General features: G+C 40.5%; 1 protein-coding gene across 3 annotated transcripts in view; it reads left to right on the forward strand.

Annotated features, from left to right (window-relative positions):
* GRID1 (glutamate ionotropic receptor delta type subunit 1) overlaps window positions 1-14,998 on the forward strand; it is a 493,423-nt gene that overhangs the window by 375,201 nt on the left and 103,224 nt on the right. For all 3 annotated transcript variants that reach the window (XM_062580143.1, XM_062580144.1, XM_062580145.1), the window contains exon 6: window positions 10,517-10,690. In XM_062580143.1, coding sequence (XP_062436127.1) covers window positions 10,517-10,690 — 174 coding nt within the window. The remainder of the gene's footprint in view (window positions 1-10,516; window positions 10,691-14,998) is intronic.

The raw sequence follows: 14,998 nt of genomic DNA on the forward strand, positions 1-14,998 counted from the left end.
AGGATCTTGTTGCTATAGGTACAGCATATAACATAAATACTCTTTATTGAGAAGTATCATTGCACGCACTTACCAATACCAAAACACAGTTGAATTCAAACAGACAATTACAGAAACTTCAAATTCATAAAACTCTGGAGAAAGACTATGCAGACTAAAAGAAGAGGAAATGTTTTGATCGTTCTCTTTTTGGTAGGAAAGCAAAGAACTTTAGTTGCTGGAAGATACCATGGAAGAAAGATTCTTTGAACCTCCACATGGAATTTATCTATAGAATACAGATTCCTTAGGGCTTGCTTATTGTTTAATATTGTGTATACCACTATGCCAGCAGTAACATAAACTGGTTTCCTCAATTCGTACATGTTTGTCCACTTGGTACCAGTGAGGACTGCATGGGTACTTGATGGAAAATAAGCTGTTCTCTGACTAGTTGTTGATATGTGACTATGATTTGTAGAATGGAACTAACTTTTAATAACCTCCTAGCACTGTCATTCTTATTAACAGTCAAATCAGCTGTTTTTGATGTAATTCTCCATGAATTGAGAATTATCACAGGACTGTAAAAACAAGCTGTGGTAGGCATTTCCCGCCTCGAGGATCCATATAGGGGACTATATGAGTGCAGAATAAGCTTATTCTGTACCCGTATAGACTATATTGGTATATATGCTCTACAATTCCGTACCCATTAGACCATATAGGGCACAGGATAGGCCACTGTGGACTCAAGATGATGAACACTGAGCTTGAGTGCCCGTTCACGGGCTGCAGTATCTCCCGTCTGGCATCTTCCAGCCAGTAAAGACTTGCACCTTGTGCTTACTTTGCTATAGTAAGAATGAAAATATAGCACAGTACTATTTCTACAAGAGGTTTGTTATTAAGTCTTAATGGAAATACTTTAATCTTTCTGTAATGATAACTGAATAAATAGCTAGTTTTTTTTTCTTTTTATCTTTATTGTTCCTCAGTCCTATACTGCAGGATAGAAGCTAAATTTCAGAGTTGGAACTAATTTATCACTTTAATTTTGTTAAGTAATCAACACCACCAAGCCTGTGATGAGCTAACTTAAAACCGTATGCTGGTAAATTTGTACATTGCAAATGAACAGATGTGTTTTTGTGTAAAACCCTGCAAAAAAAGCAAACAGCTTTTGAGAAGCAATGACTACTCCATACCTCGCTTTGTCTTAAGAATTGCCAAAACCTTGGATTACCATTGATTGTGCTGGAAGTCACGAAAGATGACAATTATCACGCTAAAGAAGATCTGTGAGAATGTATGTGAGCCTCTGTCTGTATCTTTGTCATTTATGCCTGTAAGTTTTGATGATGCTGCCTACCAGCTTCAGCAGATATGTGCTGTTTCTCCTTGTGGCATCACTATGGCACACTTGTAGATGCTCTCCTTGTTTTGTGCATTTATTTCTTGTCTTTTTTTCTGTTTTCCTTTTCTAGTTTTATTTTTCTTTACTTGCATTTCTTTCCCTTTGGTGCCTGATATCAAGCATCTCTGTTGGTTTCTCCTGACATTCTTCATTCTCCCCTTCCCTCTTTTTGCATGTTCACAGAAAATGCTGTACAGTGCCCAGAACATACCTCTGAGAGAGAGGCAAAAGAGCAGTGTTTGAAACTGAATCTACATGTGGTTGCAGTAGGAGCAATGCTCTAGGAGTCTGTCAGCTTTTTTATTATCAGCTATAGTAGGTCCGGGGCTGTAAGTAGGAGTAGAAACCATGTTTCTGACTTAGTGGGAAATTTCATGGTTTTGAAATTTTCTCCATTCCAAATTGAGGGAAGGATAAGGAAAGTGTTCTGCAAAACTGGACTTTTGACTGAAAAAATAATTCAATTTAAATACAATTTTTTATGCTGATATAAAACATATCTGGATTTTATACTGGTATACACTGATGAATTTAATTCTAATTCCAAGTTTCTAAACTTTCACATATGAAAATCAGTTAAATACACATACACAAAATAATCAGTTGTTCTTCACTGAACAGTGGAATGGGTGCCGAGTAACTGAAATGTTGTTTCACTGTTATCAGACACCTTTCATTTCTTTTTCAACAAACTGTCATCAATATTTACAGTTTAAATTGAAAGGCATTAGACATGGTGGGACATAGCACAAAACTACTGTCTGCTGGGAGATATCTTTTCATGGATGACGGGTATGGATGAAGGGAGGACCTGTAGCGTTGCTTATCCAAACTATACATGCTTGCTCTGAAGCTAAGGAGAGGTGAGGGGAAGTATCTGTGTATCTGTGAGGAAATGGCAAAGGGTGGATACAGTGGAGAAGGTTTCTGTGCATGCGTAGAAGTGCCCAAAGAACAAGAATTCGTTTAATGATGGACCTTAATTGCCCTGATAGCTGAAAAAGTAATGGTAGGACATGGTCAAGACTTAGTGATTTCCTTTGATTGACAATGTTATACCTGCATCTTTAAAAAGTTAAGACCGTAGATAGTTCAGATTTAATTACAGCTAAAAAAGAATAGGTTAGGAATAGAAAAGAAGATAATTTGTGTGAAAGTGACCATGAAATGGTAGCATTCACTAGTTGAAAAAGGGGAAGGAATGAGAACAGGAGAACAAGGATAATAGACTTAAATAAAGAGACTCTGCAACCTCACAGCTTGTAGGGCTTTGGAGAAGATAATAGGAGAAATAAAAGATAGCAAAAGAACAGACAATTGCTTGGGGGGGGGAGGTTTATTTTAAAGCATGATAACAAATTATGCCGATGTGAAGAGAAGGCAGGAAGCGTAGTAAGATATCACTATGGTTGCATAGAGATAGCTCTATAGATCTTGAAATCAAAGAGGAATTCTACAAAAAAACTGGGGGGAACGGCGCAGATAATTAATGAGGAGCATAAAGGGGAAAGAAAGTGAATGATAAGAAAAATCAGGCTGAAGTGCAAAACGAGTCATGCTAGGTGTCATAAGCAACAGGAAAAGATTAGATCTAGCAGAAAGTAAAGAAAAGTGTAAGGCTGTTGCTGAATGGAAAAAGCAAGTGCAGCTTTAATGTTTTTACTGACTTACTTGCTTCTAGCGTTACAAGAAGAGTTAACCAGACTGTTAAAAAAAAATACAGCTCTACTAGTTTGAGATTATTTTGGTGAGTCTGAGGCATTCTGAAGTCCACCAGGGTGAAATTCAATACTTCGGGAGTGCAGCTACAGAATGAGCTATAGCTGGTGAGCATCTGCAGGAGCAACTTGTGATCATCAGGGACAATAAACAGACTGTGAATCAATACTGTTGTACTCTTGCGAGAAAATGTGCTCCTCAGATATATTAATGGAAACACCCTTGTAAGATAAGGGGGCAGTGACTTTGCTGTGCTTCGCACCGGTGAGATCTTGTTGGAACAGTACTGCAAGTTTTGGGCAAGACACTTGAAACAGAGAAAGAGGATGTGGAATAATTTCTAAATCTAGAGGAGAGAAAATAGTATGGTGAGAGTTTGATAAAAATGTGCCCTATGAGGAAAGGCTGAAAGAATTGGATTTGTGTTCTCTGAAATAGAGAAGATGAAGCACGAATATAGCAGTAGAACATATATAATGCAAAGAAGAATGTGATCACTTGTTCACTCTGGAAAGATAAGGAGAAAGCAATTTAACCTTCAACAGTAAGAATTAGATTAAGTATCAGGAAATATCTGATAATCTAAATATGGTAATGAATAGGAACAACTTCCTTTCTTCCATCTCATCACCTCTCTAACATAACACTGCCTTTGCTACTGTTTCACTCTACCCCCTTCCTGGTTCCAACTCAAACTATTTAAGACTGCTATGCTTCTCTTTTGGAAAGAGAAATATAACTATATTATGAATGCTGCCAGAGCTGGTGGTATTACTTTTCTGATGTGCACCTGCTGTTCTAGTTTTTTTCATACATCTCTTCTAAAGATGACAGTGAAAGTTTATACAAATAGTCACCACATATACTTGTGTTCAAATCATTTACTTAGTATCTTTGCTGATGAACATAAAGTTTGTGAGAACTTTGTCTCGTATTTGATTTCCCATTGCCTTGGAAATCCATCCTTTTCAGTTTACTACTGAGCAAGCTGGAGTGAGTGTATTTGATTAGATGCTGTCAGCCAAATCCACCTTTGGGGCAGCTCCAGTGATTTGACTAAGCCAAGGATGAATTTAGACCATATTTCTAGACAGCACTCATCTGAAATGGAGGAGTATGTTGTAATCGTATGTAGCTTTGGTAGAAAGATGCATAGCAATGAATTGCTGACACTTTCAGTGCTTTAAAAATAGATTTAATTATGAGATGTGAAAAGTAAATCTGAAAACTAAAGGTTAGAGCTTCTACTTGACTACAGTTTTTGTTTGTTGCTTCTCCATTGAACTCATCCTGTTTGATCCAGATTAACCCTCATCAGATCAGATACAAAGGGGTCTTTATTATTAACACACAAAAACCTATTATTACTCTGATTTTTCAGTCCTAGAATTACCACATTCAGTACCACACGCAGTAACAAACGCTGCAATTCAACCTATTGTTCGCTACTAAATTCTCAAACTGGGAACCTGGGGATAGTGGGCAGAACAGGTGGAAGTTTGATATTAGTTCCTTACTTTCTAAATGATTGAGATATTTCATGCAGCTCTGTAGGAGAGAAAGGTGCTGGGTGGGGGGGATCCTCCTAATAGCTCTGCCAACGACCCATGTGGGTAATTGTCTCCACAAGACACTTCAGGAGAGGAGGAGGTTATTCCTCCCTAATAAAGCAAAGCTTTGTTCCTTGTAAAACTGTGTCATGCAGTCTTCCCTTGCGTTTTTCTGTGACCACGGTAAAGTTTCCACAGTCAAGCCTTCCAGAGGAGGGAGGAATCGCGTGCTAGATTGTCCTGGTGGATGCACTAGCACGATTCTCCATGCTTGTGCCTGTCTGTGGGGACTGCACAGTGGGAGTCCATACTTCTGTATTGCACAGTTCCACGTACATCAGGATGCTGTGTGGAGTAGCTTAACTCTGAGGTTGAATATGGACTCATTTCTTTAGCACAAAGAAAAACTTGTTCTGTTATTGGTCCTGTTTAAAAACAACCAACCTACGCTGGAATGCAGAAAGGTAAGTTGTGTTTGTAACATCTATTGCAAAATCAAAGCTCCATTTTATTGTTAGAACGTTGCAGGCCAGCCCATCTTGCCGTGCTAGCCTCAGCTTAATAACTAGGGCTTTTTAAAAATCATCGGTACACGATAATTTTTATTTTTGATTATTTAGTTTGCTTATTATGTTCAGTACTAGCCGTAAGTACAGGTATTTAAATGCCAGGGACAAGTTTGTTACTGAAGAAAATCTGTTTTCAGTAAGAAATCAGAAATACATAGCTCAAGGCTAATAGCTGCAGGAGTGAAGTATCCTATGGTTTCAAAATCTATAGGAAAGCAAAATGTTTGGTAGTTAGATGGATGAAACTCTTGTAAGCTTCAATTGCAAAATAAAAGTAAAGCTAAGTAACATCTAGAAAGGGCTGCTCTTGGACCTTTTCTCTTTTCAGTCCACAGAAAAGATCTTAGAATGGAAAAGTTGGAGGTAGTAAGCACAGAAAAACCACTATAGCAATTGCAACAGTAGTGTGCTTGGATAGCTTCTTCCAGGCTGTGATGATACTTGTCAGAAGAAGCCCTGACAGTTGTGGAGGAGGGGAAGAAGGGAAAAGTGAAGTAGGAAGAAAGTGCCTTGTAATTTCTGCAGCAGTAGTAATGAAAAGATTAGAAAATACAGAGTACAAATTTCAACAGGGCAAGAGGCCTCAGGCAGAAAGAGTGCCAAAGAACAGAGGAGCTCCAGGTTGTGGTGGTATGATGTTACCCAAGGTGATTGGGTAACCACAGCACTCAAATTTAAAGTCCAAAATTTTAGACTTGAGTTGACCTTGTTCTTCCCTTTTGGACCAGTGACACATTCTGTGTGATGCTGGTGGTGCTGCCAGCAGCTGAATTTCTAGACGTCAGCAGATTAATAAGGCATTTGCAGATGCAGCCTAGCTGAACAGCTAGGGCCAAGTGTGAAAAAAATAATCTGGTTTTGTGGTGTGTTTTCCTTTCCCCTTCTGCCTGTTCCCTCTGATACACCCTGCTTTTCCACTCACCCTTTGCTGGACTCCAGCTCCATCTTCTCGTTTCTGCTGTGTTCATAGGTCATTCAGCACCATCTCACTATCTTTAAGAGGTGGTTTGTTACATGAGGAATGAGAAAGTGTTGCATTGTCTCTGTCTTGGTGTGATGTGTTTCTGATTTTCCATTTCTACCCTGCAGCCCACTGCTTTGTATCTTTTCTTTTATCATGTCAGATGGGCCCAGTAAGTCTATAGTTTTCTGTCCCCTTGCTTTGAGAATCAAGTGATTTCTCAATCATCATCTGGATACTTACTTTCCTCTATAAAATATTTTCCGAAAAGTTCAGAAAAATGAGAGAAGAGGATAACAATTACCAAATAAAGTGAATCTCAGCAAACTACTTTATCCCCCTTTTCCCCCAAAGGTGGCACATAGGTTGGTGTTAGACAATGTGTGAAGAACAAGGTTTTCCTGTTGCAGGACTTGTAGAGGAATCTGGAGGAAATCCGTGGCTCAGGAATGCAATGTTGGTTCTTTGCTTTTCTTTTTTGGTAGAAATCGCTGTAATATATGGTCTTCAGATGATCAACAGGGAGATCCAGTGGCCTGTGCAAATAAATTGTTACAGTTTCAGTTGTCCTTCAGTAGAACTAGGATTGTCTGATGAACCAGAAATCTAGTTAATCTCTATGTACATATTCTTAAGTACAAAAGGCTTTTTAAAATAATCATTCAGTGTAATAATGCATGTATTTCTTATGAGATCAAGAAGAAAATAAATCTTTTCTACTTTCCTATGTCTTACATTGCCTGAAAAAAGAATTTTTAAAGATAGTTCACAAATGTAAGTAGGGCAAGCATTCTAAAATCTGTGTAATCTTTTCAAATTATACAGAATGCACAGATTTCTTAAAAAATAAAAAATTGAATAGGAATCATAGAAATGTTCTGTGGAAAATTTCTTAAGATTTAGCAAATAACATTTTTCACAGCAGAAGTCAATAATTTGCATATCTAAATTTATTCCAATTTGTTTCCAGGTAATCTATATTTACTACTTGCCCAGAAAAATCTTACTTCTCTCCTTTTAGCTTCTACCTTTCGCATGGCTGAAGTTCTTCCATGAAATGTTTAATTTCCTCTTTCTTATATACCCTTGAAAAGAGTGTGTGTGTGTATATATAGAGACAGATATATATGTATATGTATGAAGCAGTACTGCGTATGTACCTGCAACCCACGCAAAATAATTTTTCAGGTACAGAATTCAGGTTGAATTATGTGGAAACAGTCTCAGTCAACTAGCAGTGAGGTTAGACTCGTTTTTTGTTACGAGTTCTCTTAAGAGTGAAATCCATATTAAAATCAATGGCAATTTACTGTTTTGCCCAACTTCTGATGGTTATAATTTTGGATGCTTTTCATTTCTTCCAATGCAATGACTTTTTAGTATGAAATAATGCTTTGTTAAATCACAGGATCTTTTACTGTACAGGTGCTCTCTATGATCTAAAAAAGATTGTTTGACATGCAGTGTGGAGTCCTTATATCTCTAAATAGAGCTAATTCAATGAAATTATACATACATCTCTAGGAATTTTTAGGAGTATTGGGTAAAAGAAGAGGTGAGGTGGTATCGGGTGTGTGGGAGGACAGTGGGGACGGGAGTTTGACAGGTGCTTTACATGCAGACTTGTATTAAAATGTTGTCAGCGCTATGAAAAGTAGATTGTGCCCTTGCCTTAAAGGATTAACCTTAGTGTATATGTGTGTGTGTGTTCATGTGGGATGTGGGGAAGCCAGCATAGTGTTCAGTTTGAATAAATCTGTCTACACTGTAAGCTGTCATGAATGTTTTAAAACCAGCTTATAGAAGGATGTTTTCTGGATTTTCAACAAGTGAGACAAGTGTCCCTTTATAGATTTGCACAGTACATTCAGGAGAATTAAAATAACCCAACAAATAGTATTGATCCTAATGCGAAAATTCCCCATAAATCTGCAGCTTGTGTCCGTGAGCATCCTGCTCCTCATTGCTATTTGGTTTAATCCTCCAATTTTCTCAGGGACATGCTTTGTGGAAATATCTTTTGGTCCTTTTAAATTATTAATGTCATTAAAATTTATAATTTTCTGTCATTACCTCTAGGAAAATAGAGATTTTAATGTGAAACATAATTGTCTCATTTTGCAATTTGTGTTACGATAGCTGAGCACAACTAGAGCAGATTTAAATATTCCCCTGAGCAGAATGGCTAGGTATTACAAACCAACTGAAGTTCTTTGTGTGCAGATAAGTAAACAGATAAATGAGTGCCCCAAATGACCCAACAGACAGCTAAATGAACGCCAGATTTTTCAAGAGTGAACTTCATCACTGATATAGTATGCACATAGGAAGAACAGAGAATTGGGGAGGGGGCTGGGTTTTTTTGTTGTTGTTGTTGTTGTTGTTGTTTTTTGTTTTTTTCCCTGTGAAGTATCTCTTGGACACACGCAAACGCCACCATGCGTGCTGAGGAAGGACCTGCCCCGCGTTGCGGCAGCGGGGCGAGCGCGCGGGCCGGCACGGTGGGCAAGGCAGCCACAAGCGGGGCTGGGATCTGGGCTACGCTGGTTGGAAAAACCTCGAGGACTAAATTAAATACTTTGCTTAGCTGTTGGTTTCACAGTGTAAGGAAACGTTTCGTGGTATGTACGTAACAGAAAAAAAACGCATTGCTTTTAAATAGGTAACTGGACAAAATAGAGCTTAATTACAAGATCAGCGTGAAATGTTTTTTTCCCCCTGCTTTTCCCATGTAGGCTTAGACCTATTTTTCCAATATTGAGCTGTTATTCTGACGGATGCAAAAGCACAAGCCAGCTTTACATATATTCGTTTTTCCCTTTTTGGCTTGCTTTCTGTGTTCGTCCCCGTCAGGCTGCAGGTGGCCGTGGAGCGTGTGGCACCGGGGCCGCCCGGGCTGGGCCAGGGTCCCCGCCGGCCGCTGCCCGGCCGGGAGCCTGCGGCGCCCCGCACCGCTGTTGCAGCTCCAGCTCGGGGGAGAGCTTTTCTTCTCAGCTCTTCCAGCAGCCTTTTTAATGTCCTCTGCCCTGCCGAACTGAAACCCTGCTTCCGAAATGAATGCATCGCTTGCTGATGCTGATGGCCACCACCGAGGAGGACGCCAGCAGCCGCTGGAGGGGTCTGCAGGCGTGTGGGGCTGCTGCCGCGGCTCCCTGCGAGGCCGCAGGGGCATCCCAGGCTTTCCTAAGAAGCCTCAAAATCTTTGCCTTGTAGGAGAATATTTATTTTCTGATTTTCTGTCTCTTTTTCTCCGCGCCAGTTGGTCTGTCATTAATACAAAGGATTTCACCTTCTGCAAAGTTAAAAATTCATATTCCTAAAAAAGATGGGAAACTGGCAGAAAGAACTAAACAGAGCCAAAGCTACAGTACTAGTGAACTGTAGCAAGTGATTGTAATAACCCCACAGTCATTTCGCTCACAGCCTGGCAGAGCAAACAGCAGGAAAGCAAAATATTTATCTTCCTGAATGTTAAAAACGGAGGCCCAGGCTCACGCCCGCTGAGGCACGTCCCACGATGCGGGTCCCTGGCAGGTAGCGACAACCACCAGTGGTCCCAGCAGCCCTGCTCGGCCCAGCGCTGGCTTCCTCCCCGAGTGAAATGGGAGGCTGGGACACTCTGGAGATGCCAAGCCTGGAAAGAGGAGCGTCCTGTCCTTGAGGTGTCCTTGCTCCTAGTCCCAAAATAGTCTGTGTGAGGAAATGTGGGTCCCTCAATGTGTCAGCTCCTTCCACAAAGTTTCCCCTATTCTTGATTTCTTTTCCTAATTCAGGGAACTTTAGATCTCCTTACATTGTTATCAGTCCTAGTCTGCAGAAATGATCTACTGGTCTAACGGGGAAAGAAATTTCTTGTGAGCTTGTTCTTGGGCCCCTGTAGGTTTAAAGACCACCTTTCTTAAAGACGGTTGTGCTTTGCATTTGTGGTTTTGTTCTGGGCATGTCATGAGGTTCTGTTCCTTTAAACCAAAACTCTTTCTGTATAAATGTGGTCTGGACTCCAACTGAAGGCTCTTGTTCCTTATTTACAACCTACTGAGACTGTCCCTGTACTTTACAATGAGGAATTACCCCCGAGAGTACTAGGATTGCCAAGGTACATGGTAGTGTGGTATACTGCTTTCTGTTTCAGGTGATGCGTAGAAAAATACCGTCGCTGTTATTAAACACAACGTAAAATCATTTGGCCCAGACTAAACGTGTGCATGTGTATTTTTTTTTCTTCCATTGTCTGTTTAGAAACATCTATCAAATAACAATATGAATGTATAAAATGTGTGGATAAGTATATGTTTCTAAAAGACTGTGTCTCTATTCGCAGGAGATCACTGATAATGAGATATTGGAGTTGGTACATAGTGCTCTGGGGAGGATGACAGTTATCCGGCAAATTTTCCCCCTCTCAAGGGACAATAATCAGAGGTGCATGAGGAACAACCACCGAATCTCCTCGCTGCTGTGTGATCCCCAGGAAGGCTATCTTCAGATGCTGCAGGTCAGTAGCTGTGCCCGGCAGAAAGGTCCTCTTTAGGAATTTGACGTGAGATGGTTTTCCGTGACTGTGTAACTTCAGAGGAGACGTAAGAAAGAAGAATAAAATGAGTACGCTTGGATCTGAACATGTTGCTTTTGGTCAACTTTTTCCTGGATCAAGTTAATTATTTGTTTTATTTCCCAGGACTGATGGCTTTAGCTCTGATGTTATGTTTGTAAAGTATTAGAAAGCGATTGTACTAACTCACAGCTGATTTTGGATATTTCATCCTGTTAGGAACCTTTGTGCTGGTACTGCTTGTTATTATATTTATGCCTATGTCTGATGTGAAAGGGTTAATCTGTGAGGATAACAGGACTCTGATAGGTATTGGGCTGTGGAGCATTTCATATTTAGTTAAACAGCCTGAATCTGGCTGATGTGATCAATCTGTCCCACTTCAATAGCATCAGAAGTCTCTAGCAGCTGGTAATTGTCTGAGCGTGTGAAATACGGACTACTAGTTCACGTTCCAGATTTCAGTAACAGATTTGACCTTGGTGTAGGCAACATCTTAGGGCTTCTTGTATTTTTCTTACTGTAATTCAAGTTTAAGCTTAATTTTAGGTGCCGTTTCCAAGGACGGTACAATAATTGGGTAGCGTAGGTCTTGAACTTTCAGTTGTACTCTGTGAGTCTGGGTGACCTTTAGAGACTGTTAAGAATCTCATTCCTAGTCTGGCAGATGGTGCTGGGTAAAACATGAAAGCGTGTAAACTCGATCGGAACCGTTTAATGCCGAATTAAGCCGTTCCCTTGGGCGGCGCAGGTGAGGACGTGATGGTCGAGCGTGGGAGCGGCCGCCGCGTGGGTGCCGCGTGGCAGAGCGGCCGCCCCGGAGCCTGCGCCGAGCGGAGCGCCAGCGCGATGCCCCGGGAGAGGCGGAGGCACGGGAAACCTCTGCGATTTGTGCTCTGCTGGTAGGTTGTAGCTATAGAGACGGAAAACCTTCAAGGGAGGGGTGTGGATATTTCCACCTCGAAGCTCTGGCTGGCTCGGATTCCCCCCCAGGCGAAGTTTGAGAAGTGCCAGCCTTACGTGTTGCAGCTCTGCCCGCTGCTCTGCTCTTCCTGCTCCAGGGAAAGCTTAGTCCCCTCCCGGCCTGCAGAGAAAAGGAGCTTTGGTTTTTTATTAGGTGTGGTGTAATGAGGAGAAAAGGCTGGTCGTTTCAGAGAATCAAAGCAATTTCCGTCATGTTGAAAAATGTGTCTGTCCTGCACCAACAAATCACTTGAGGGAGGGCAGTCTTATATTATGGCAGGATTTTGAATATTGCTGTCTATGCTGGCTTATGCAAAATCTAATCCAGAGACTCATCTGGAGGACTCTGACAGACCTCTCCAAGCAAGTTGTTATTTGCTAAAACAGTAATTGGTTTGCTAGCATGAATAGCCTCGCTCCCTTTTACTAAACTGACAAGGACCCTGTAGGAATCTAAACACTTTTCCTACTGCTTGACAAATGTGGGCTTTGAGAAGAAAAACATCCTCAGATTTTTTTGTCTTCCAGAAATACTATGCCACCTTAGAAACTGTCATTAAAAGGATGGAATAGTAATGTGATTCTTCGGTCGTTAGTTCCTTCTGTCTGAACTATGAGGCAAGGAAAAGGTGCCAGGAGGGTGCTGCTTTCTCTGGGGTGGCAGATAGGTTGCCTTTTGGAAGTCCATTCCACAGCTTCCATGTCCAGCCTTACGGGAATGAAATATCCTGAAAGGTGAGGGATATTGTGCACTGTTACCAGGCTCTTAAGTCAGCCACCTGCAGAATGTCTTGAATTACCTTTAGGTTTCTGCAGATTTAATACAGGATGTTTTTAGCACGTGCAGTTATATCTGAAGTGTTCTGTATCTGCCTTTTTTCACAGATGTTGCCAAAACATCTTATATAACAACTTATGGGTACACAGCTCATATTCGTTGCTAAATATGACCGATGTATTATTACTGGCCCTGCAATTCAGGTACTTCCAATCTTCTATTTCCTCCCTTTTGCTTAAAAAAAAATAGTTTTGACCTTTTGCGGTACAGAAGTACATCACTAAATTACCCTGTTGCCGGAGGCTGCAGTAGCTCCCAGCTTTGTGTCACCAGCACGAATCCACTGGTGGCAGTGACCACCTGCTGGTGCTCAGGCCTTGCGCTGCTTTAAAGTAGTTTGATTAACGCCGGTTTAGAAATCCCTGGCACATTTTCCCTCGGGCAATTTCATATTAATAATTTTTTGTTGTCAAGGTTTCTTACCAGCTATTGTTGGTTAATTATTTATTTAATGACTTTGAAGAAGCTAATCTCTTGTCAGCCTCTAGCTGTGAGATTTTATAGGGGAGAATTTAGTGTTTTTAACAAGCTTGTAAAGAAAGAAACATTTACGTCATGGATTATTAACTTTGTTCTGGCTAAATTAATGAAAATCTTTTTGGAACAATTTTGTTCTCAGTATCTTTAGTACCATATCCTGGAAAGTTGTTTTTCAGTGGGTGATCATCCCCTCTTGGCATGCTGACAAGGCTTTTAAAGATCAGGCTGTTCTGCAAGCTCATCCAAAAACTCATCTGTTCTGAATGCTTTGTGGAAATCCAATCTTACTCCATCAACTCACTTGTCAAAATTTTGCTCATGCCCTTATTTCTTGCACATATAATATAGCCAGCTGGGTTTCTGCTTCAACTGAGGAAAAAGCTTTATAAAGTTTCCCATCAGGGTGGTTTTATTTGAAATCAGAGGACTACATTTATCTCTTGTCTTATTCTTCATAGAGGATTTTCTGTATCCATTTCTTTTGTTTTTTTCTAAAGTGGAAAGGAGATAATTTAGACCTTATTCTCTTCCACTGGCAATGTGGTTTCACCCATCAGCATTGTCAATACTGTCTCCTCTGGAGAGAGAATACTTAAGCGCCTTTGGAAGCTCTACAGGATTAGAGGTAGATCCAGTTAGTCACAGGTATTCCCAGTACATACTCCTGCATGGCATTTGAATGTCACTTGCCAATGTAGAGCGCGATTACCATCACTGAACTGTTTAGATCATCTCAGAGATGGTTTTACATAGTAAATTTGAAGAAATTTCAGTGCATAATCAGCTTCCTCTTTACATACCCTTCCCTTTCTGATGTGTTTTGTTGTAAAACCAAAAGGGTTTTTGCTGGTAATGTTGTTAAAGAAAGATCCCTCTTTAGAAATGTGGTCCTCTTGCAGGTTTTTTTTGTTGTTTTTTGCCTTTTTTTTTTTTTTTTTTTTTTTACTATTTATATAGTTAATATGTTCAATATATACGAGACTATTTTTATTTAAAGCATATTACAGGGACATAGGGCATCTGTCATTATTTAATATGAGCCAAAATATGTAGTAAGATTTAAAGAAACAAAAAGAAGGAGAAAACCCCGGCAAACTGTCACAGAAATAATGAGGTTATTTCTCACAGGATTCGGAGTCCCACCTCTCTACTTCAGATCTATTCCAGGCGTTGCTTTGACATGTTTGAAGAGTAGATGTTGAGAAGCGTGGGAGAGTATTCCTTGAAACAACTACTTTTCTCTATGTGAAAATATAGTTTTATCCTTCAAGGACTTGACCATCCAACATTTTTGTAGGCATCTAATTGCACTTGCTCCTTCATAGCTGTGTTTTTACTTACGAGACACCTTCACTTCAGAAAGTACTGCAATCTAATTACTGTACATGGAACTATTTATCACATGTGTGGGTGCATGGACACGGTAAGGGCCTGGTCCTGCAGCCAAGCAGTCCCGCTGTTATTTGGCCTATTTAAACTGCTGTTACTGCTCTGCTGTTAAGTGCTGCTGGAGGCAGTAAATATTGATTGAGCCCTATTAAAAATCTTATGGGGGATTGGTGAGCCACGCTTTCCTTTTTGCTTTCGTTGCAAAGCTATGTTTGCACGTCTCTTTAGCAAAGTCTGACTTGGGCGTTCAGTCATGGTGAAACTGCCTCTGAGCACTGCCAGAGTGAAAAATTGGCTTAAATTGACCTTAGGGCCCATTGCAGGGCATAATCTCTCCCTGAAACCGTATATCATGTCTTTCATACAAACATGTTAACAGAAGAGCTGGTAAAATAACTTGGGTGTCCTCCGGCCCAGCAGGATTTTGTGAGCAGCCTGGAGGCTAGAACCCACCTAAATCCTGGAATGAGCTTTTCCTCTCTGCTTGGGCTACCTCCGTTGGCGTGGTGTTCCTTTGTATCTATTTGCATAGTTAGATATTTAATTGAATTTTTGTTCAGTGCTTTATCAAGCAGCGGACA

This window comes from Rhea pennata, chromosome 7 (assembly GCF_028389875.1).
Source record: "Rhea pennata isolate bPtePen1 chromosome 7, bPtePen1.pri, whole genome shotgun sequence".
NCBI classification, from domain to species: domain Eukaryota; kingdom Metazoa; phylum Chordata; class Aves; order Rheiformes; family Rheidae; genus Rhea; species Rhea pennata.